The 24300-nt window shown below is 46.6% G+C and overlaps 1 protein-coding gene across 1 annotated transcript; it reads left to right on the top strand.

The window, feature by feature from the left end:
• The first annotated feature begins 5309 nt into the window (after nucleotides 1-5309).
• Nucleotides 5310-23260, top strand: LOC122543794 (sorting nexin-32-like). The gene is given in 14 exon segments (XM_043682574.2): nucleotides 5310-5715; nucleotides 10403-10507; nucleotides 10780-10890; nucleotides 12125-12246; nucleotides 13454-13577; nucleotides 14570-14674; nucleotides 15237-15342; nucleotides 16091-16166; nucleotides 17489-17528; nucleotides 17624-17673; nucleotides 17675-17708; nucleotides 19338-19497; nucleotides 21458-21543; nucleotides 21920-23260. Coding segments are annotated over 14 exon segments (1215 nt in total). The 5' UTR covers nucleotides 5310-5673; the 3' UTR covers nucleotides 21974-23260.
• Nucleotides 23261-24300: the final 1040 nt, after the last annotated feature.

The following is a 24300-nucleotide window of genomic DNA, read 5'->3' as shown; positions in this document are numbered from 1 at the left end:
ACGAGGAAAGGCTGAGGGACATGAGGCTGTTTTCGTCAGAGAGAAGAAGGTTGAGAGTTGACTTAATTGAGACATAAGACAATCAGAGGGTTAGACAGAATGGACAGTGAGAGCATTTTTCCTCAGATGGTGATGGCTAGCACGAGGGGACATAGCTTTAAATTGAGGGGTGATAGATATAGGACAGATGTCAGAGGTAGTCTCTTTACTCAGAGAGTAGGAGGGTTGTGGAACGCACTGCCTGCAACAGTAGTAGACTCACCAACTTTAAGGACTTTTAAATGGTCATTGGATAGGCATATGGATAAGAACAGAATAGTGTAGGTTAGATGGGCTTCAGATTAATTTCACAGCCCAGCGCAACATCGAGGGCTGAAGGGCCATACTGCGTTGTATTGTTCTATGTTCTAAGTTCCCCTCCAAGCCACTCACCCTCCTGACTTGGAAATATCTCACCGTTCCCTCAGTCTGGCTGGGTCGGAATCCTGGAATTCCCTCCCAAAGGGTCTACCCACAGCACATGGACTGCAGAGGTTCAAGAAGGCAGCTCACCCCCACCTTCTCAAGGGGCAATTAGGCACAGGAAACAAAGTGCTGGCCCAGCCAGCGATGCCCACATCCAATGAAAGAATTTAAAATGTTGGGGGTTTTTGAGGAGTGTGGATGGTGTGTGGGTGTATTTAATGGGGTTTGTTTGTATTTGATGGGGATTTAGGTATATTTGACAGTGTTTAAGCGTATTTATGGAGTCATAGAAATGTACAGCATGAAAAAAGTCCAACTGATCCATGCCGACCATATATCCTAATCTAATTGAGGGTATTTGATGGGGAAGTGATATAAATTAGGGTATTTGATGGGGTTTGGGGTTATTCAATGAGGATTTAGAGTATTTGATGGAGTTTGGGGTTATTTCATTGAGTTTAGGGACATTTGATGGGGGTTTTATGAAATTTGATGGGTTTTAGCAGTATTTAATGGGGATTGAGATATTTGATGGGATTTAGCTGTATTTGATGAGGGTTTAGGGTAATTGACAGAGTTGAGAGATACTTGACAGGGCTTAGAGGTATTTTATGGGGGTTTAAGGGTATTTGATGGTGTTTGGAGCTTTATAATGGGGGCCTAGGGGTATTTGATAGGGTGTTGGACATATTTGGTGAGGATATAGGATACTTGATTGGGCTTTAGAGTATTTAATATGGGTTTAGGGATATTTAGAGTCATAGAGATGTACGGCACAGAAACAAACACTTGGCTCCAACTCATCCACGCCGACCAGGTATCCTAACCTAATCTAATCCCATTTGCCAGCACTTGGCCCATATCCCTCTAAACCCTTCCTATTCATGTCCCCATCCAGATGCCTGTTAAATGTTATCATTGAACCAGCCTCCACTGTCGGTGGCACAGCGGTTAGCACTGCTGCCTCACAGCGCCAGAGACCCGGGTTCAATTCCCACCTCAGGTGACTGACTGTGTGGAGTTTGCACATTCTCCCCGTGTCTGCGCGGGTTTCCTCCGGGTGCTCCGGTTTCCTCCCACAGTCCAAAGATGCGCAGGTCAGGTGAATTGGCCATGCTAAATTGCCCGTAGTGTTAGGTAAGGGGCAAATGTAGGGGTATGGGTGGATTGCGGGTCGGTGTGGACGTGTTGGGCCAAAGGGTCTGTTTCCACACTGTAAGTGATCTAATCTAGTCAGTTCATTCCACACACACACCATCCTTTGCGAACAGAATTGCCTCTAGGTCCCTTTTAAATCTTTCCGTTCTCACCCTAAGCCAATGCGCGCTAGTTTTAGGCTCCCCCCAACCCTGTGGAAAAGACCTTATCTATTTATCCTATCCATGCCCCTCATGATTTTATAAACCCCTATAAGGTCACCCCTCAGCCTCTGATACTCCAGGGAAAACATCCCCAGCCTATTCAGCCTCCCCTACAGCTCACATCTTCCAACTCTGGCAACATCCTTGTAAATCTTTCTAAACCTTTTCAAGTTTCATAACATTCTTCCTGTGGGAGGTCAGAATTTCACACAATATTCCAAAAGTGGCCTCAGCAACATCCTGTACAGCTGCAACATGACCCACCAACTTCTACACTCAGTGCTCTGACCAATAAAGGCAAGCATACCAAATGCCTTCTTCCCACTCCTCTCCAGCTGAAACTTGGCTTTCAACAAAAAAACAAACCTGCATTCCAAGGTGTCTTTGTTCAGTAACACTCCCCAGGACCTTACCATTAAGTGTATAAGTGTGGCCCTGATTTGCCTGGGCACCTCATATTTATCTAAACTAAATCCCATCTGCCACTTCTCAGCCCATTGGCCCCATCTGATCAAGATCCCATTGTACTCTGAGATAACCTTCTTCGTTGTCCACTACACCTCCAATTTTGATGTCATCTGCAAACTTATTAATTATACCTCCTATGTTCACATCCAAATCATTTATATAAATGATTGCAGTGGATGCAGCACTGATTATTCTATTTAATGCGGGTTTAGGATATTTGATGGTGATATTGGGTGTTTGATGAGGGTTTAAGGTATTTGATGGTGACATTGCGTGTTTGATGGGGATTTAAAGTATTTGATAGGGGCTTATAGAGTCAAACATCATGGAAACAGACCCTTCGGTCCAACTCGTCCATGCCAACCTAGTTTCCCAAACTAAACTAATCCGATTTGCCTGTATTTGGCCCATATCCCTCTAAACTTTTCCTACTCAGATACCCATCCAAATATATTTTAAATGCGATAACTGTACTTTTCTCTGGCAGCTCTGTGTGAAAATGTTTGGGGCATTTGATGAGGATATAGGGTATTTGATGAGGGTTTAGGGAATTTGATGAGGATATAGGGTATTTGATGAGGGTTTAGGGAATTTGATGGGGATATAGGGTATTTGATGAGGGTTTAGGGAATTTGATGAGGATATAGGGTATTTGATGAGGGTTTAGGGAATTTGATGATGATATAGGGTATTTGATGAGGGTTTAGGGAATTTGATGGGGATATAGGGTATTTGATGAGGGTTTAGGAAATTTAATGGGGATATAGGGTATTTAATGGGGATTTAGGGAATTTGATGGGGATATAGGGTATTTGATGAGGGTTTAGGGAATTTGATGGGGATATAGGGTATTTAATGGGGATTTAGGGAATTTGATGGGGATATAGGGTATTTAATGGGGATTTAGGGAATTTGATGGGGATATAGGGTATTTGATGAAGGTCTAGGGAATTTGATGGGGATATAAGGTATTTAATGGGGATTTAGGGAATTTGATGGGGATATAGGGTATTTAATGGGGATTTAGGGAATTTGATGGGAATATAGGGGATTTGATGAGGGTTTAGGGAATTTGATGGGGATATAGGGTATTTAATGGGGATTTACGGAATTTGATGGGGATATAGGGTATTTGATGAGGGTCTAGGGAATTTGATGGGGATATAGGGTATTTAATGGGGATTTAGGGAATTTGATGAGGATATAGGGTATTTGATGAGGGTTTAGGGAATTTGATGAGGGTTTTGGGAATTTGTTGGGGATTTAGGGTATTTGATGAGGGTTTAGGGAATTTGATGAGGATATAGGGTATTTAATGGGGATATAGGGTATTTGATGGGGATATAGGGTATTTAATGGGGATAAAGGGAATTTGATGGGGATATAGGGTATTTAATGGGGATATAGGGTATTTAATGGGGATATAGGGAATTTGATGGGGATATAGGGTATTTAATGGGGATATAGGGTATTTGATGGGGATATAGGGTATTTAATGGGGATAAAGGATATTTGATGAGGGTTTAGGGAATTTGATGAGGGTTTAGGGTATTTAATGGGGATTTAGGGTATTTGATGGGGATATAGGGTATTTGATGGGGATATAGGGTATTTGATGGGGATATAGGGTATTTGATGGGGATATAGGGTATTTGATGGGGATTTAGGGTATTTGATGGGGATATAGGGTATTTGATGGGGATATAGGGTATTTAATGGGGATATAGGGAATTTGATGGGGATATAGGGTATTTAATGGGGATAAAGGGTATTTAATGGGGATATAGGGAATTTGATGGGGATATAGGGTATTTAATGGGGATATAGGGTATTTGATGGGGATATAGGGTATTTAATGGGGATAAAGGATATTTGATGAGGGTTTAGGGAATTTGATGAGGGTTTAGGGTATTTAATGGGGATTTAGGGTATTTGATGGGGATATAGGGTATTTGATGGGGATATAGGGTATTTGATGGGGATATAGGGTATTTGATGGGGATATAGGGTATTTAATGGGGATTTAGGGTATTTGATGGGGATATAGGGTATTTGATGGGGATATAGGGTATTTAATGGGGATATAGGGAATTTGATGGGGATATAGGGTATTTAATGGGGATATAGGGTATTTAATGGGGATATAGGGTATTTGATGGGGATATAGGGTATTTGAGGTGGATATTGGGTATTTAGTGGGGATAAAGGATATTTGATGAGGGTTTAGGGAATTTGATGAGGGTTTAGGGTATTTGATGGGATATAGGGTATTTAATGGGGATATAGGGTATTTAATGGGGATATAGGGTATTTGATGGGGATATAGGGTATTTGATGGGGATATAGGGAATTTGATGGGGATATAGGGTATTTAATGGGGATATAGGGTATTTAATGGGGATATAGGGTATTTGATGGGGATATAGGGTATTTGATGGGGATATAGGGTATTTAATGGGGATAAAGGATATTTGATGAGGGTTTAGGGAATTTGATGAGGGTTTAGGGTATTTGATGGGATATAGGGTATTTAATGGGGATATAGGGTATTTAATGGGGATATAGGGTATTTGATGGGGATATAGGGTATTTAATGGGGATTTAGGGTATTTAATGGGGATATAGGGTATTTAATGGGGATATAGGGTATTTGATGGGGATATAGGGTATTTGATGGGGATATAGGGTATTTAAGGGAGATTAAGGGGTATTTAATGAGGGGTTGGGTTATTGATGGAAGAATAAAGGTCAATGACATTAGTTGCACTTCCGGCTCCGCGAAGCTCCAGTCGATCTCCCGCCCTTTCCCCGAAGGTCATGTGACCGGACCCTCTTAAAGGAGCCGCGGGCTCAATCTGGAAACTTCTCTCCGTCAGAAGCAAAACAAACTCCAGGTCCCCCAACTGAGAAAATGAACTAATGTTCTTCTTTTATCTGTGAGCTGCTCCTCAGCAACCTGTTTATTGAGGAGATACATAAAAGCAGATATCATATGATCTTACACCTCTACCTTCCCCGCCCCGACGTCTCAAGTACCGAAGTAGCGTGAAAGTAAATGAAACCGCTTACTCTTTTTTTTAACAAAAATCAGGAAGACATTCGGGGGGCGAAAGTAAAAGGAAAGAAAAAGCAAACGCTTTCGGCTGATCTCCGTTGGTCGCGGGTCCGCTTTAAGGAGTGGGTGGGATTTGTCTGATGGACGCGGTGCCGGACCAACCGGAACCGAGGGCGGTGGCCGTCGCGGGGTAAGGGCCAATCCGAGCGGGGTACGGCGGGCTGCCGACGAGGCGTGCGTTGGTACAAGAGGGGTCGCGCCCCTCGTCGGGAACTGTGGACCTCCCAGAGGTGAATAGAGCCCTCCCAGTTTCCAGGAGCAGCAATGGAGGGGAGCACAGACCTGTTTGAGGGGGAGGACTACAAGGTAAACCTTATCTGCTATAAGCTGTGTCCTTGCATATTCATTCTGAAAAGGTATCTTAAATTTACCTTTGCACTGATTGTGTTGTTATGCAATCAGAAAGCTTTGCTCAGCTTGATGTGGAAAGGCAGTGCTAACTTTTTTTTTAAATGTTTCCTTAGCAAGGCAAATGGAAAAAAATTGGATTATTCTCTGAAGTATTGCTATTTGGGTGTCCCTCTGGTAATTGCTGAGCAAGAGAAACAAAATGTGTACCCCCACCCTCTCTCTGAGTCCTTGTCATTGTTCCATCTGCTGCCTCCTGACACAGTATCTGTTGTTTGTTTTCTGTTGCAGATCATCATCTGTCTGGCTTCTGTGTGATTTGTTGTGTTCTTTTTTAACAAATTAAACATTTGCCCTGTGGATTTGTAATGCGTCCCTATTAACTCCTGCTTCTTGCAATGTTATCCCTCCAGCCTCCAGGCTTATATCTCTCTTCCACTTTGCCCCCCCAGCCATTCATTTTGTTTTCAAATTGAACAAGTGGTAGGTACGTCTTAGACAGGGTGCACCTTTTTAAAATGGATGTGCACTTACATGGAGAGGGTTATAGAGATGTACAGCATGGAAACAGACCCTTTGGTCCATGCCAACCAAATATCCTAAATTAATCTAGTTGCACTTGCCCCATATCTCTCTCAAACCCTTCCTTCCTATTCATGTACCCATCCAGATGCTTTTTAAATGTTGTAATTGTATCAACCTCTGCCACTTTGCCTGGCAGCTCATTCCATATACTCACCACACTCTGTATGGAAAAATGTTGCCCCTTAGGTCCCCTCTTAAATCTTTCCCCCTCACCCTAAACCTATGCCCTCTAGTTCTGGCCTCTCCCACCCTAGGGAAAAGAACTGTTTATTTTACTCTATCCATGCCTGTCATAATTTTTTATAAACTGCTATAAGGTCCCCCCTCAACCTCTGATGCTTCAGGAAAACAGTCCCAGACTATTCAGCCTCTCCCTACTGCTCAAACCTTCCAACCCTGGCAACACCTTGTACATCTCTTCTAAATGCTTTGTGCCAGTTGTAGGTGTATTTAAAATGTTTGTTTGGTTTCCTTTTTGGGGGGAAAAAAAGGATGTTCACTTAAAATGTGTCTCTTGCATTTGCAATGCTTTTTTTTAAACCTCATCCTTAAAAATGCTGTTTTTGGTTTTTGCTGCTTTTCTCTCTGTCTCCTTTCCTTTCCCACATTTTTCAGATCCTAAGTGTTGAGTTAATTAGAATTTCTTTTCCTTTTTTGTTGTTCTTTAGCTCAAGAGACTGAACAATTGACAGCCTTTTTTAAAAAAAGATGTGGGGGACAGGGAGGGATGTTGTAGGGGTTAATTTGCGGAATCTGGAACCATAGGTTGTGAGTAACCCAGTTCTTGGTCTGCACTCACCTAAAAGACTGATGTACCTAGGTAGCTGCCCTACATTAGAGAGAGATGCAATATGCTGAGGCTCCTCAGATGTCAGTTTCCAAACCCATGACCACTTCCATCTAGAAGGACAAGGGCAGCAGTGTTGCCTCAGCATCAGGGACCTGGGTTTGCTTCCAGGATAAATATAGAGTAATAGATTCTGGATTAGTGGTGCTGGAAGAGCACAGCAATTCAGGCAGCATCCGAGGAGCAGTGAAATAGACGTTTCGGGCAAAAGCCCTTCATCAGGAAATGGAGTAATAGATAATGATTGGGGGGGGGGGGTATTCTTCGGAAGGTTGGTGTGGATTAGTTGGTTCGAAGGGCCTGTTCCCACACTGTAGGGGTTCTAAATATAAAACAATCCCATTCTATACGTGGGAGCCCCATCCCCTGCAAGCCTCCCTCCAAGCCACTCCCCATCCTGACTTGGAAATATATCGCTATTCTTTCACAGTTGAAATCCCGCACCTCTTGCCCTTATAACCCTCTGGTGTCTGTACACCCCATGGACTGCAGCAGATCAAAAAAGGCATATCATTAATCCCCTACTTCTGGAGGGGCAAATAGGAATGGGCAATAAATGTTCGGGCAACCAGTGATGTACATTTAATTATTTTATAAAGTCATCTCCCTCCCCCACTATGTTTGGTGGTGGCAATGTGCGCCTTCTGCAGGGTGTACCGCGGAGATTCAACAAGGGTCCTCAGACAGCACCTTTCAAACCCACGGCCACTCCAGTCTAGAGGGACAAGGGTTTGGGAGCTCCCCCCATTTTTTGCCCCCCCCCCCATCCTGACTTGGAAATATATCATGGATAGGAAAAATAGACAAAGTCTTTTCCCTGGGATTGGGGAGTCCAGAACTGAAGGGGATAGGTTCAGGGTGAGAGGGGAAAGGGACCTAAGGGGCAATGTTTTCACGCAGAGGGTGGTACGTGTATGGAATGAGCTGCCAGAGGAAGTGGAGGCTGGTACAATTGCAACATTTAAGAGGCATTTGGATGGGTATACGAATAGGAAGGGTTTGGAGGGATATGGACCGGGTGCTGGCAGGTGGGACTAGATTGGGTTGGGATATCTGGGTCAGCATGGACGGGTTGGACCGAAGGGTCTGTTTCCATGCTGTACATCTCTAATGACTCTATAAACTGCTAATGTTCTGTGATGGAAAAACCAAAACATCACAACTTCTATTGACAGAGTAGAACAATGAAGTGAGCAGAGATTTGATCAGAGCAAAGATGTTGTATGTAGAGCCCACAGCTGCTCAACTTTTGTTTTCCTTCTCTCTCTCAACGCTGAGGCACATTTTATTTTAGTTTTACCCCTACTGGTTCATCTGAGACTTGGCACACTCTTGGGGCAAAATGTCAAGTGCCAGATGGATGTTGTGACTCATCTACACCCCATCCCTGCAAAGGACCTACAGTGAATAGCCACCAGGCCAACATGGAAGCCCCGTCACCGTTTAACAGGAATATAGAGTTCAAATCCTGCTACAGGCAGTTGGTGGAATGTAATGATGAACATCTTAACAGTCAGATTTGGAATGGAAAGCCAGTGATGGTGATTATAACAACCTTTATTGGTTTTTAACCAGGGTCCCCAGGGCCCTTTTTTCCTTTTTTTTTTAGGGAGGACAGATTAGCCAGTCTGGCTTTCATGAGCATGGAGTCGCAGCAATGTGGTTGCCTCTTGACTGCCCTCCCAAATAGTGGAGGGGCAATTGGGGGCGGGCAACAAATCCTCCACCTCAGCAGCCGCGCATGTCCTGGGACAGGATTAACTACATCAATCTGTGGAAGCCATTAGAGTTTGGCCCGTGATTACAGTCTCACCTGTGGGTTGGAGAATGAGAGAGCAGAGATTTACTGTAGTCATGTGTACCTGAGTACAGTGAAAAGTGAGCAGTACAGGCAGATAAGGGCATATGGATGGTGGGGCACTTGGACAAAGTGAAACCTACAGGGTTACAGCTGTACAGGGTGGGTGAGGGAGATCAACGTTAGAGAGAGGTCTGGGGGTTCAGCAGCCTGATAACAGCAGGGAAGAAGCTGTTCCTGAACCTGTTGGTCTGTGTGTTTTAAGCTTCTGTATCTTCGGAAGAGAGTATTGATGAGGCTGTGTTCAGTGAGGATAAAGGACACTGACTGGGAATGTTTGTTTGTTTTTTTGGTTTGTGCACTCTAGAGGTTCTCTGGTAATCCACATCACTTTTTTTTTAACTACGGGGGGGGGGGGGTGTGAAAGGGAGGGGGTAGGTGTGGCAAAAATGTGTGAGCTGGGGTGGACTGTGTGCCTGAATATCTGCACGTGAGAGTTGGGGGTGTTGGTCAGACAAGAGTGCCACCTCCATGCCTTCCTAACTGCATCCGCACCTTGTTTGACCCCTGGGCGGCAGTCACCAGGTGTACAGTCACACAGCGCATTAAACAGACCCTTCGGCCCAACCAGTCCATGCTGACCATTTAAACCCCAAACTAAACTAGTCCCAGCTGCCTCCTGCTGACCCCATAATCCCTCCATACCTCGGCTATTCATGTAGGGTGGGTTCGATCCAGAGTAAAGCTCTCTCTACACTGTACCCACACCAATGAAACACTCCCAGGACAGGGATAGAATGGGGTTAGATACATGATTCCTTTCCAAACCCTGTGAAGTTCAGGATATGACTGGTTTTAGAGTCTGAGATGTACAGCACAGAAACAGACCCTTCGTTCCAACTCCTCCATGCTGACCAGATATCCCAACTAGTCATCTCCCCATCCTGGTGTGTGTGTATTACACTAGCTGAACATGGATTGCTGGAAAAGCGCAGCAGGTCAGGCAGCATCCAAGGAGCAGGAGAACCGATGTATTGGGCATGAGCCCTTCAGGCTTACGCCTGAAACGTCGATTCTCCTGTTCCTTGGATGCTGCCTGACCTGCTGCGCTTTTCCAGCAACATATATTTTCAGCTCTGATCTCCAGCATCTGCAGTCCCCACTTTCTCCTTTAAAAATTACACTACACTATACCAGGTTATAGTCCAACGGATTTATTTGGAACACTAGCTTTCGGACTGCTGCTCCTTCATCAGGTGGTTGTGGAGTATAAGATTGTAAGACCCAATTTATAGCAAAAGTTTCTAGTGTGATGCAATTGAAATTATACACTGAGAAAGACCAGGATTGTTTAGGTCTGCTGTCATCTTTTAGAATGACCATGTGGGTCTCCGGTGTGTTTTTGTTCTGTACAGTCAAGGACCATGTCGGTGGATCTACAGACAGATTCCTCACTGCAGGTGGAGATCTCTGATGCAGTCAGTGAGAGAGACAAAGTGAAATTTACAGTCCACACCAAGGTAGGTACAAAGGGGAAGACTGGGTAGGTGGCCCAGGTCCCCACAGTGTCTGAGGGCCGAGCCCTCTGGCCTTGGGTAAAGTTTGATACAGATTGACACCTTCAGGCTCCATTACTGGAGCCTCACACTGGGTGGGGGAGGGTTCTCTCTCTGGAGCCAATGTCATTTCTCCACCAACATGTTTAGGGTCATTCCCATGTTGCTGCATGTGGGATCTTGCTTTGTGTCACATTTGGCAGCACTAATTTCTCTCCTCCCTCTCTCCGTCTCAGACGAATCTTGCTCACTTCAAGCAGCCGGAGTTCTCAGTGGTACGGCAACATGAAGAGTTCATATGGCTTCATGATGCATATTTGGAAAATGAGGATTACGCTGGGATTATAGTAAGTGAGCGACTGCCAGGAGCTTGCACCAGATACAGCGGGCTCAAGTGTTGTTGGTTCTCTGTATGTGCTGTTCCCAGTGAGGGGACAGCACAGTGTTGGATACTGAGTAAAGCTTCCTTTTACACGGCATGGCAGCTCAGTGGTTAGCCCTGCTGTCTCTCAGCACCAGGGTCCCAGGTTCGATTCCAGCCTTGGGTGTCTTTGTGAAGTTTGCACGTTCTCCCCGTGTCTGCGTGGGTTTCCTCCTGGTGCTCCGGTTTCCTCCCACAGTCCAAAGATGTGCAGGTCAGGTGAATTGGTCATGCTAAATGGTCCCATAGTATTAGGTGCATTAGTCAGCGGGAAATGGGTGTAGATGGGTTACTCCGGAGGGTCGGTGTGGACTTGTTGGGCCGAAGGGCCTGTTTCCATGCTGTAGGGAATCGAATCTAATCTATGCTGTCCCACTGCCAGGACAGGGACTGCACTGGATTAGATACAGTGTAAAGCTTCCCCCTACACTGTCTAACATCCAACAGATCCCAGGACAGGGTTAGATACAGAGTAAAGCTCCCTCTACACTGTCCCCCATCAAACACTCCCAGGACAGGGACAGCACAGGGTTAGATACAGAGGAAAGCTCCCTCTACACTCCCTCCCTGCTAGGACAGGGACAGCGCAGCGTTGGATACAGAGGAAAGCTCCCACTGTAGGGTGAGGTGTCGGCCTAATGGTATTTTCAGTAGATGTTAATCCAGAGACCTGGAGTTTGAATGCTGTGACGGCAGAAAATAAATCCTGCCTTGAGGAGTTAAGTGACCATGAGCCCATCATCACATGTTCTGGAAACCATCTGGGTCACTAATGTCCTTCAAGGAAGGATATCTGACATCTTTACCTGGTGTGGCCTGTACATGTCTCCAGACCCCCAGCTATGTGGATAACTCTTTAATGCCCTCTGGGCCGTTGGGAAAAGGCAACAAATGCTGACCCGGCCAGTGCTGCCTATACCCTATGGTAGTGAAGTGGGGCAGTCTATGGATGGAGGGGTTGTCTCTGGGGCTAATGCCTTTCGTGAGCAGTGTCTGTCTGGGTGATTGGCACACTGCTGGAAGGAAGTTGGGATCGCCCTGTGTACAGTGGACAGAGAATTCTGCCACCTTCCAGTAGTCGCCATGCACTGAAAGACAGCGTCTCCTTTGCTGTCACCTGAACAACTGAAACATTGTTTTGTTTTTTTTCCCCCCCCCAGATTCCTCCTGCCCCTCCAAAACCAAACTTTGACGCGTCGCGGGAGAAACTGCAGAAACTTGGGGAGGGGGATGGGTCCATGACGCGGGAGGAGTTTGCTAAGATGAAGCAAGAGCTGGAATCGTAAGTGACTGGGGTGGGGGTGACTCTCTGGGGCTGACCCTCTCATAGACTCTCACTCGCACCCTGGCCCCTACCTGTCCGCAGCCTCTTGTGTTAACCTATTGGAGTCACTAGAGATGTACAGCATGGAAACAGACCCTTCGGTCCAACCTGTCCATGCCGACCAGGTATCCCAACCCAATCTAGTCCCACCTGCCAGCACCCGGCCCATATCCCTCCAAACCCTTCCTATTCATATACCCATCCAAATGCCTCTTAAATGTTGCAATTGTACCAGCCTCCACCACATCCTCTGGCAGCTCATTCCATACACGTACCACCCTCTGGGGGAAAAAAGTTGCCCCTTGGGTCCCTTTTTATATTTTTCCCCTCTCACCCCAAACCTATGCCCTCTAGTTCTGGACTCCCCAACCCCAGGGAAAAGACTTTGTCTATTTATCCTATCCATGTCCCTCATAATTTTGTAAACCTCTATAAGGTCACCCCTCAGCCTCCAACGCTCCAGGGAAAACAGCCCCAGCCTGTTCAGCCTCTCCCTGTAGCTCAGATCCTCCAATCCTGGCAACATCTTTGTAAATTTTTTCTGAATCCTTTCAAGTTTCACAACATCTTTCCAATAGGAAGGAGACCAGAATTGCACACAATATTCCAAAAGTGGCCTAACCAACTTTGGGGCCTTCCCACATCTAAATATCCAAATGCGAATATGCTCCTCTTGGGAATTCCTGAGAGTCTAGGAATACGCAGGCTAGGGCCATTTTGTCATGATAACGTGGCGATCTGCAGGTAAGGTGAAAGGCTGGATCTGGGTAGGATGCCCACTGGAGGGTCAGTACAGATTCTGTCAGCTGAATGGCCTCTTTCTGTGCTGGAGCAATTCTATGTCCTCTTGCAGGAGGCCCTTCAGCCCAGCAGCGGCTGTTCTTACTCCCCACGAGCTGCCACCTTCCACCTGCTTGATCATCTCCCCAAACATCCCCTCACTCTCGTTCCATCCCAATGGCCCTAGTGAGTTTGCTGAGTTTTTGCCTTATTTTACCGACACAATTCACCTCGACCATTCTCTTTCGTGTGAGTGAGTTCAGCCTCCACCCTGCTCTCTGGCTAAAGACTTTTTTTTTCTTTCCTCCCGAAACCCTTTATTTCCTCGCTCTGTCGTGCACTCTGTCTAATTATTGTCTTTTTCTCTCTGCCTGTCTCCTCACAGGGAGTACCTGGCCATCTTTAAAAAGACGGTAGCCATGCACGAGGTCTTCCTGCAACGTCTTGCTGCTCACCCGCAGCTAAGGGGGGACCACAATTTCTACGTATTTCTGGAGTATGATCAGGAGGTAGGTCTAACTGCTTCCTGGCTGGGGAGTGGGGGGGGGGTCAACATCTCCCTCACTAATTCCTCCATCGTTGCTGCTGTCATCGAACCCAGGTTTACAGAACTGTTCCCTCACTGCGGTGTACACCTTTCCCTCCCACTCCCCAGGATTGTTCTGCCTGTCTTTTTTACCCATAGCCCCTCCAATCAGGCATCGTGCCAACCAGGAGGATGCTCAGTGGTTAACACTGCTGCCTCACAGTGCCAGGGACCCAGGTTCAATTCCACCCTCTTGCGGAGTGTGCAAACTCCGCACATTCTTCCCCCCCATGTCTGTGTGGATTTCCTCCCACAATACAGAGATGTGCAGGTTAGGTGAATGAGCCATGCTAAGTTGCAGTGTAGGGGGGGGGGGGTTGTTATGGACTTGATGGGCCAAATGGCCTGCTTCCACATGAGGGATTCTGATTCTAGGAAGCTCTGTGTCTCCTCCAAGGTCATGAGGGTCAGCACTGAAGTAGCACAGCTCTGCTCCGGGTGAGGTGGGCTCAGCAATGAGTAAGCACCTCTGAGCTTGGGGTAGGAATCCTTGATCCAACATCACACTGACCAGTAACGGTCCAATGGTGTGATCGATGGACTGTTGATCCAGATCCCCTGATAGCAGTCTGGGGACCCAAGTTTGAATCCTGCTATGGAAGATGGAGTTTGGATTATCTTTTTTTTTAAAATAAGTCTGGAATTAAGCATCTCATTGTTTTGGGTGGGGGTTGGGGGAAAGCCCGTCGAGTTCACTAATGTCCTTTAGGGAAGGAAACTGACATCCACCAAATAAAAACAGCTGATCTGGTTCACTCCCATTGGTGTGTGTGTCTGCTTTGCTAGTTTATAACAGGGAGTGCTCTCCAAAGAGTCCTCTGTTGGATGTGAAACTTTGGGGTGCCCTGAGATGGGGAAATGAGCTGGAAAACCTGAACTCTGATTTTTTTTTTTTAATCTTTGTTTAAACCACAGCTGAGCGTCCGTGGTAAGAATAGGAAGGAGATCCTGGGTGGTTTTCTAAAGAACATTGTGAAGACCGCTGATGAAGCAATAATAACTGGCATCTCTGGCATGAAGGTACATCTGACCTTGTCACAATCTTTCCTTTTTATATTGGAGAAACCAACTCAGCAACTCCGCTCAGTTAATATATCACTTCTTGTAGAGAGTATCTGTGAATGTTGAACACAATAACTCTCCCTCTCCCCTCTTTGTAAACTGAAAGTGAATTCCCTTGAACAAAAAACTGGAAATAACTGCTGATGCTGGAAATGAGAAACGAAAACAAAAATGTTTAAATTTCCTTCTACAGGACAGGAACAGCACGGGGTTAGATACAAGTAAAGCTACCTCTACACTGTCTCTTTCTCCTCCCCCCCCCCCCCCCCCCCCCCCCCCCCCCCCCCCCCCATATGAAATATTCTCTGGACAGGGACAGCATGGCGTTAATAGAGTAAAGCTCCTTCTACACTGTTTTATCCCATCAAACACTCCCAGGACACATGGCCCATTATCCTGGCGATTTAGTCCTTGCCCCCTATGGTCTCCCCTGTGTTCATTCGAGTACCTGAGGGGATGATCTAGTTTTTCCCGAATGCTCTGACAGACCGCGCTAACGTTTATCCTCTTTCTCCTGCAGGAAGTGGACGAGTTCTTTGAGCACGAGAGGACCTTCCTCATCGAGTATCACAATCGGGTCAAGGATGCGACGCTGAAGGCGGATAGAAAGACCCGCTCACACAAAAGTGGGTTCTCTGGAGTCACTCACTCATTCGCTCGCTCACTCACTCCCAGGATCTCTGCTGTCCTGAATACTTTCTGGTATTATAACGCCAAGCTGCGCGTGTACACTAACAGCCCTCCCTCAGCTGTTTTATCATCTGTGGGCTCTGACCTCCCCTCACTCCAGACTCCCTCTTGGAAAGAGTGTTTTTTTTTTCTCTTTATTTCCTTGTTATACAGGAGGCCATTTGTCAGATCCTCTGAGCCTGTCCCACTACAGCTTCTGCAACAGGGTGGTTAGGGGTAGGAGGTGGTGAGGGTAGGGGTGTGCGTTCTAGATTTTCACTTCTAGATTAATCAGGCAACACCCCCGTTCCCCCACAAAAAAGCTTGACACTAATATCAATTAGGTTTGGAAGGTGCTGCCTGAGGGTCTTCTGAGTTTCTACAGTGCAACTTGTAGATGGTACACACTGCTGCTACTGAGCGTCAGAGGGGGGAGGGAGTGGGTGTGGTGCCAATCAAGCAGGGTCTGCCTTATCCCTGTCTTGTGGTCACACTGGTAGGGTGCTGTACACTCCTGTAGAACTGAGACTCAGTGTTGCTCTGAAGGTTATTTGTGAACAGTGAGTGGCAGACTGGGGGAAGACTAAGTGCGAGTGAGCCACAGAACAATGATCTTTACAACCTCTGAACTGTATCTGGCAATGGGAGCTAAGGGCCTGTTTGTGTCTCACCCTGGCTTGTCTGCTCCCTCTCATCTCTCCACAGATGTCGCTGAAGATTACATTCCAATCTCTTCTGCTTTATCTGGTTTGGGAACATTGGACACCAACCCACTTAGCAAGTAGGACATTTTTTTTTTGTACTAAATTGGCGCACTAAGTGGTGAGACCAGCTGTACTTGTCTGTGACCTATATTTTGTTTATTTGCGGGATGAGTATCACTGGCCAGGCCAGCATTTATTGCTCATAGTGAGTTTTGAGAAGGTTTGTAGCTCAGCTTGAGGTTCTGGATGTTGGTTTGCTCGCTGAGCTGGAAGGTTTGGTTTCATCACCCTACTAGGGTAACATCAGTGAGCCTCCGGATGAAGCACTGGTGGGATGGTCTGCTCTGTTTGGGTTTCCTTGGTGACACACAAACAGAAAGCAGGCCATTCCCACTAGTGCTTCACCTGGAAGCTCACTGATGTTACCCAGTATGGTGACTCAACGTCTGAAACCAAACCTTCCAGCTCCGTGAGCAAACCGACATCCATTTATTGCTCATCCCAGAGGGCTGTGGGCCTGGAGTTACAGTAGGCCCAGACCAGGTAAAGATGGCAGTTTCCTTCTCTGAAGGGGTTTTTTCCAACAATCAACCATGGTCATCACTAGCCTCTTGATTCCAGATTTTATTCACTGAATCCAAATGCCACCGCCTGCCATGGTGGCACTCGAACCTGAGTCCCCAGGACATTACCTGGCTCTCTGGATTGACAGGCCAGTGATAATACCAGCAGGCCATTGCCTCCCCTGCTTGCCTGTCTGCCTCCCAGAGCGAATTAGTCCTCTTCCAGGTGCTGTCAGGGGGCGGTGGGGTGGGTGTTGGTGCTGAGGGAGCAAGCTGCTGCTGGAGGAGCCATCTGAGGGTGTGGGGGGGGAGGGGAGGAGGAGGAATATATCTACATCCACCTGATGGCAAAGTTGTACCTGTCTTTACAAGATCTTGCTGCCACATTTGGTGAAGAGAAGTGGTGGGGGGGGGGGGGGGGGGGGGGCGTGGGGGTGTCTCTCCATTGTATTGAAGCCAGTGTTTAACATTCCCTGTACGCTAGAGGGAGCAGTTTCACTCTGTATCTAACCTTCTGTTGAGTTGGAATGCATCCAGTTTTGTTAAAGCCAGAAGTCTTTCTCAATGCTCTGAACAGAGAGATGCTCACTTCCACCCCCCCCCCCCACAGGCCTCGGAAGAGAGTCCAGCCGTGCTCGGTGGAGAGTACTAGGGCTGTTTGTAGCTTTAGCTGTACATTCACACACCTCTGAGGACAGATAGGTGACTGGCTCAGTACTGTGTCTCTGGAGCAGGCAGTGAGCTGGATCTGCTGTCTGTCTCTCCTAAAATAAACCACAAAATTGCCTAACCCATTCACTTTCTGCTTGTCCTCTCCCTTTTCTCTCTCGTTGCAGGAACTTTCTGAAACTTGCAGAACTTTTTGAGAAACTTCGGGTAAGAAGAATGAGTTTTTGCTGTTTGTTTGGCCAATGGCAACTTGTATCTCTCAGAATACTCAGCCAGTTAATTCCTTTGTTTTCTCTCTGTAGAAACTGGAAGGGCGTGTGGCATCTGATGAAGACTTGAAACTTTCTGACTTGTAAGATATTACATGAGGATTCACAAGCAGCAAAGGCAAGTACAGAGGAAACCCGATTTATCCAAGGGGTAGGGAAGATTTTGATTAATTAAACACCACGTAACAGTTAGCCATGCGTCGGGACCTTGTGATCTTGTCTGGATGATCCGCAGTTCAATTCATTGAATGCCGGATAATTGAGTTCCTCTGTACGTGGTTTTAAAACTTCATGTTAAAAGAGCATTTACTTCAGTTTTTTTTTAACTTTAAGTCTCCCACCGCGATTGAGAATTGTAGGGGTTGGGGAGGTGTGCAGCCACTTTCCTGGAGTGGGGGCTCTTCCTCTTCCCTCCTGGAGGGGCTGACCCTGACCTGGGGCATTTCTCTACCCTACCTTCATCTACCAAATCTCCCTCCTACTTGTTATCAGTCAACCCTTCTCCCTCATGCCTAGTCCACCTGCTAAAACAATTCCATATCCACACAGCAGCACCAAATTGCTACAGTGCAGGGGAAAAAAGGCCACTCAGCCCATCCCATGTGTTCTAGCTCTCTGCATATCACAACTTGGTGTCATTCTCTTTTCTTTTAAACCCAGGGTGTAGTTTCTATATACATAACCGGCCGATGCTCCTCTGTCTGAGTTCAACCTGTCTCCACCACACATTCCTCTCTCCTGTGTGTGCGTGCGTGTGTGTCCGTCCCTACCCGGGGTATAGTTCGCTTTAACCGCCGACTGTATTCCCCCTGCCACCTTTGGCAGACGTCCATGCGCCCAGGCCCTCAGCCCCTACACTCCTGATTTAAAATAGTGCTTTTTGTTGTGTCCAGTTTCTTCTGTTGTCTGTCTGTACCAATATGTATCACCTCTCTCCCTGAGCACCACTATTGCTGAGGCAGCCCATATCAGTGTCCTAGGGATATCGAATTAAGCTTCCCATATGAATATTGTGGCTACAAAAGCAGGCCAGAGGCTGGGAATCCTGTGAGCAACTCACGACCTGACTCCCCAAAGCCTGTCCCACAACTCGGGAGGGTGAGGGGATACTCCCCACTTGCCCCTGGATGGGGGCAGCTCCAACAACACAAGCTTGACACCATCCAGGGACAAGGCAGCCCTGGATTGGCACCGCATCCACAAACACCTACTCCCTCCCCACCGACACTCAGTAGCAGCAGTGTGTACCAGCTACAAGATACACTGCAGAAACTCCCCAAAGATCCTCAGGCAGCATCTTCCAAACCCATGGCCACTTCCATCCAGAAGGACAAGGGGCAGCAGATACATAGGTACATCCCTCCCAGTCTCTGTCAGCCCCTCGGCACCCCATATTCCTCCCTACCCCTGTCACGTCCTCTAGCCCCCTGCATGTAACACCCCTCCCTAACTCTGTCACCCCTTCCAGCCCCAACAACCCAGCAGCTCTGACTCTCCCTCCAATCCCGGCCTCCTAAGCATCCACTGATTCCCATCACCCCACCACTGGGGCAGTGTCTCCAGTTGCCGGAGGCCTGGAGATTTGAGAATTCCTTTTTTTTTTTGAAACCTTGCTTTGTGCTCTGGAACTCTGACAAACAATCCCCACCACCGCCACCAAAAATCTCCAAGCCTTTAGGATCCCATTTTATTCGATTTGAGTCAGTCTTTGGGGATGACGTGAGGTTTGTGTGAATTTCTTGCCCAGGACCTATTGTACCGGAGAGCTCGCTCTCTGTCGGATTATGAAAATGCCAACAAAGCCCTGGACCGGGCCCGCATGAAGAACAAGGATGTGAAACACGCTGAGACTAATCAGCAACGCTGCTGCCAAAAATTTGAAAAGCTCTCTGAATCAGCCAAGCAAGGTAAAGGGCTCGACATTCCTTCTCTCCACCTCCAAACCCCCCACCCCACACGTCCATTCATTGTCTGCAGCCTAACCCGTTCCTCAAATAGGACCTTCATCCGTGCGCTTTCGCATTGGTCAGAGTATTGAGTACAGGAGTTGGGAGGTCATGTTGCGGCTGTACAGGACATTGGTTAGGCCACTGTTGGAATATTGCGTGCAATTCTGGTCTCCTTCCTATCGGAAAGATGTTGTGAAACATGAAAGGGTTCAGAAAAGATTTACAAGGATATTGCTAGGGTTGGAGGGTTTCAGCTACAAGGAGAAGCTGAACAGGCTGGGGCTGTTTTCCCCGGAGCGTCGGAGGCTAGGGGGTGATCTTAAGCTTATAAAATCAGGAGGGGCATGGATAGGATAAGTAGACAGTCTTTTCCCTGGGGTGGGGGGAGTCCAGAACTAGAGGACATAGGTTTAGGGTGAGAGGGGAAAGATCTGAGGGACCCAAGGGGCAACTTTCACAGAGGGTGGTACGTGTATGGAATGAGCTGCCAGAGGAAGTGGTGGAGGCTGGTACAATTGCAACATTTAAGAGGCATTTGAATGGGTATATAAATAGGAAGGGTTTGGAAGGATATGGGCCAAGTGCTGGCAAATGGGACTAGATTAGATTGGGATATCTGGTCAGCATGGACAGGTTTGGACCCAAGGGTCTCTGTTTCCATGCTGTACATCTGATTCTGAAAGGCACAATCCTGCAGATGCTGGAAACATGAAGCAAAAACTGAGTGCTGGAGAAAGCTGGGTCTGGCAGCACCTGTGTGAGAAACCGACCTGACGTTGAGTCCTGTGTGACTTCCTTTCTAATTGATAGTATGAGGGCATTGCTGGCCATCCCTGGGAGCAGTCAGTCAGTCACATGGCTGTGGGTCTGCAACCACCTATAGGCTAGACTAGTTAAGGACAGCCTAACCCTAACTCCTTTTTAATACTGAATCTGAATCCCACCATCTACTGTGGCAGGATTTGAGCCTGTTCCCAGCACGTGACCTAGGTCTCTGGATTAACAGCCCAGACATTAATGCTACTCTGGCCAGTGCCTCCTACCAGCCCATTGAATTCTGTCGGTCTATGCTGAGTTTCTCCAGTACTTCCCTGGATGATGTTGATTTTTTTCACTGTTTCCATGGTTACCAAGTGATGTCGGGCCCATGCTATGCTGTCACATCTCTTGCCAGGCTGACTGACAATATTGTCCCATCACTCCTTGGTGCTGCTTGAGCCCTCCACCATAAAATCAAGAGTCAAATTTAAAACCTGAGCCGTCATGAGGGTCAGTGCTGAGGGGCAGCCAGGCTGTCAGGAGATGGTATGGGTGGCTTAGTTGTTAGCACTGCTGCCTCACAGCGCCAGGGCCCTGGGTTCAATTCCATCCTCGGGTGACTCTCTGTCTGTCGCACGTTCTCCCCCGTGTCTGCATGGGTTTCCTCCTGGTGCTCCGGTTTCCTCCCAAAATCCAAAGTTTGTGCAGGTCAGGTGAATTGACCATGCTAAATTGCCCGTAGTGTTCAGGGAATGTTTGGGTTAGGTGCAGTAGTCAGGGGTAAATATAGAGTAGGGGAATGGGTCTGAGGGTTGGTGTGGACAGGTTGGGCCGAAGGGCCTGTTTCCACACTGTAGGGATTCTATGAAAGAGATCTATCCCTCCTTGTCACCTTAAAACAGTCAGTCTGTCTCTGTGTGGGAAGTAGCTGTGTTTCCTACATGTCCTGAGCTGGGGTAAAGATTTTTTTTTTGTTTCCTCTTCCTTTTTTTTATTCTTCCTCCTTTTTCCCGCCCCCCCCTGGTTTTGTAGGAGGCTGACGCAGTTAAAGTATTTACAGAAATGTGCATGTCCTGGGTAACTTTATTCACAAGGCCGTTTTACTTTGTTTTTCTTTCCTTCCTTCCCCGCCGCAATTTGTTTTCCCTGCTGCCCATAGAACTCTCCGACTTTAAAATTCGCAGGGTCTCTGCCTTTCGGAAGAACATGATTGAGATGACAGAGCTGGAGCTGAAACACGCAAAGGTAGGTGAGGATTGGATGTTGGTACATGATTGAGGTGACTTGAGACTGGACCCCTTCCAATCTCTGTTCAAACTATTGAGTAGTGTCTCACTGTATACATAAGGCAATGACATGCAACATGTTTTCCTAAAGGGCTGGAATCTGACTCTAAAACATTCCAGAACAAAATTAAACTGGCCTCAACATGAATAATTTGTGGAATGTGGTATGAAGTTTATTCTGCACATTATTCCAGTAGCTCCTGTGGAGTGTCTTTTTGAAGGTGTTTTACTGTGAATGCACTGAATAAATTCAAGCTGTTGGGGGAACTTTATTTGTTGAAACTTCATTTTTTTTTTTATTTTGAAGTAACTTTCATACTTTTTTTTGTTTCCAGGCCAACCTATTACTACTGAGGAACTGCTTGAGTTCATTGCGAGGGGAACAGTAGGATTTTCTTTCAGCTTCACTACACAGTGTCTGGAGAGGACCATGTGTTAGGGGCCAACCCTTTTCCATCTCCATAGCTTTTTTTTTAAAAGAAAATTACTGTTGTTCATGTTTATAATGGTGTTCCTTTTGGATAGATGAGAAAACAAACTGTGGGATACTGCTGTCTACTAGGCCTGACCCCACCTCCCCTGGAGTAGTCTCCCCCTCAAACCTGTTGTGGAGTCTGGTGTCCCTGCAGTGTCAGTCTCTCCTCTCCCTCCCACCCTGACTGTGTATTTTGGCTGAGGGGTTCATTTGCAGGCTGGCCTGTGAAGGAACTACCTGAGTGGAAACTATGGCCAATGTTTCCTATCCCTGAGGCCCTTGTAGATTTGCCAAGCCCCAACCAGCTGAGTTTTTGGTTTTTTGTTTCTTCCCCATGGTGGTTTTTGTGCAGGGACCACTGCAGTGCATCTTGAGGATCTGCATTGCTAATAATGGTCAGCACTCCTACCCACACACATGTGCTCTCCCCTTCTGTGTGTTCTCTTGTTTTTGATTTCTAGCCCAGCGTGGCCAGTGACCATTCACAGTACTCTGCTTGCTGTTGTCATGTGAGCAGGCTAAGTCTATTGCAACTCACGTTGACAGCAAAAACATCAACTCTGAAAATGTTATCAAATCACTGGAGGGTACTTGTCAACTTGCAACAGTGTAGAGGGAGCTTTACTCTGTATCTAACCCTGTGCTATCTCTGTCCTGGGAGTGTTTGATGGAACACGTTCCTTTTTTGACATTGATATCCATTATGTGTAAAACCTCCGCAGAGCTGAACAGGGAGAGTTCAGTGAGCACTGAGCTAATGTCATGGTCTACCAGCTGGATAAACATTGCCAAAAGTATGAGTTCACAATACTCCTTGTTTTTGTATTCAGCTGCACAGAGGGGTTCAGGAAGTAGGAGAGAAACCATCCTGAATTGTTTGTCAAGTTTTAAGTCACCAACCTTTTGATTCACGTCCAGTCATGTTCAATTTTTAAAAAAATGCTGAATTGATTTGGATCTGTAAGTGTACCAAAGTATGAAGGCATCAAGTTCGTTCATGTTAAAGTCTTGTTGATGGGGAGTGAGGAATGTCTGGCTCAAAGCAGGGTACAAGCCACAAGATTGACTGATACTATGGTTGTGGGGGTGGAAATGTAATTGTTTGAAGGCTGAAATTAAGCAAATCCTTTAGCAGCTTCCCTAAGTTCCAGTCTTCAATTTTTTTTTGTCTTTTGTAAATAAAACTGAGCAAGAAATTTGATTTGTGTCAGACCCTTTTATGTACTGCTTAAAGGATCTCCCCCTCAAACATTTGAGGGTGGTATATGCATGGAATGAGCTGCCAGAAGTGGAGGCTGGTACAATGACAACATTGAAAAGGCAGCTGGATGGGTATATGAACAGGAAGCATTTGGAGGGATATGGGCCAAGTGCTGGCAAAGGGGACCAGATTAGGATATCTGGTCAGTATGGACAAGCTGGACTAAAGGTTCTGTTTCTGTGATTGATTCTAATTAAAACCACTGGTGAGATTGCAGAGCTTGAATGCACTCACTAAACAAACTTAATGAAGCAGGGAGGTTATGCTTTAGCATGTGGCACTGGGGAAGATTTCTTTAGAACTACAGGTACATGGTTTCTACTTCTAGGAAGAATGTAAATGTTAATTTGTTATGGTTCCTGAACAATTGTAGAGACCAGGCTCTTAAAATACTGATGTGCAAAAATCAGTGTTTTAACAGGTCCTATAAGTGGCACTATGTAGACCTGGTGGTTCAAAGAGACTTCACGTGCCTGGTTTTGAAACTTCCTTCTAGCAGGAAGTGGCTGTGAAGCTCTATATACAACTCTTTAAAAAGGTCAACATGAAAAATGAGTTACATTGAAAAGTGACAGCTAGCTAGCCAGGACAATTTCCCCATCGGCAAAGTTTGTGTAAAGACAGGAAAGTTTGATAGCCCTATACCCTAGCTGCTAACTTGATGGGAACACAACCTTGTAATGGCTAAGAAGCACCTGTTACTCTCTGCTCTGGACTCTTCTAGAAATGATTCTGGAGTAACTACCAGGAAGCACTGTGCCAGACAACAGTAGGTGTGTTGATTACCCTGACCTACTAGAAAACAGGCAGGTATTTCATCAGCTTGTGCCCTTTATCAGATAGGGTTCCCATTTCTCATCCACTGCCCTCTAGATTCAATGGAAGGATTTTTCCAGTCAACCATTGTCCTTAGAGGGTTTTAAGGAGAAAGCTCCTTACCTCAGACATGAAGGCCCCTCAAGCACACGATACAAGAGACA

Source organism: Chiloscyllium plagiosum, unplaced genomic scaffold (genome assembly GCF_037043375.1).
Source record: "Chiloscyllium plagiosum isolate Xiang-an unplaced genomic scaffold, Cpla_swu_hap1 HiC_scaffold_46, whole genome shotgun sequence".
Classification (NCBI taxonomy): Eukaryota; Metazoa; Chordata; class Chondrichthyes; order Orectolobiformes; family Hemiscylliidae; genus Chiloscyllium; species Chiloscyllium plagiosum.
The sequence above is the reverse complement of the archived record's forward strand: the minus strand, read 5'-3'. Positions and strand labels throughout refer to the sequence as shown.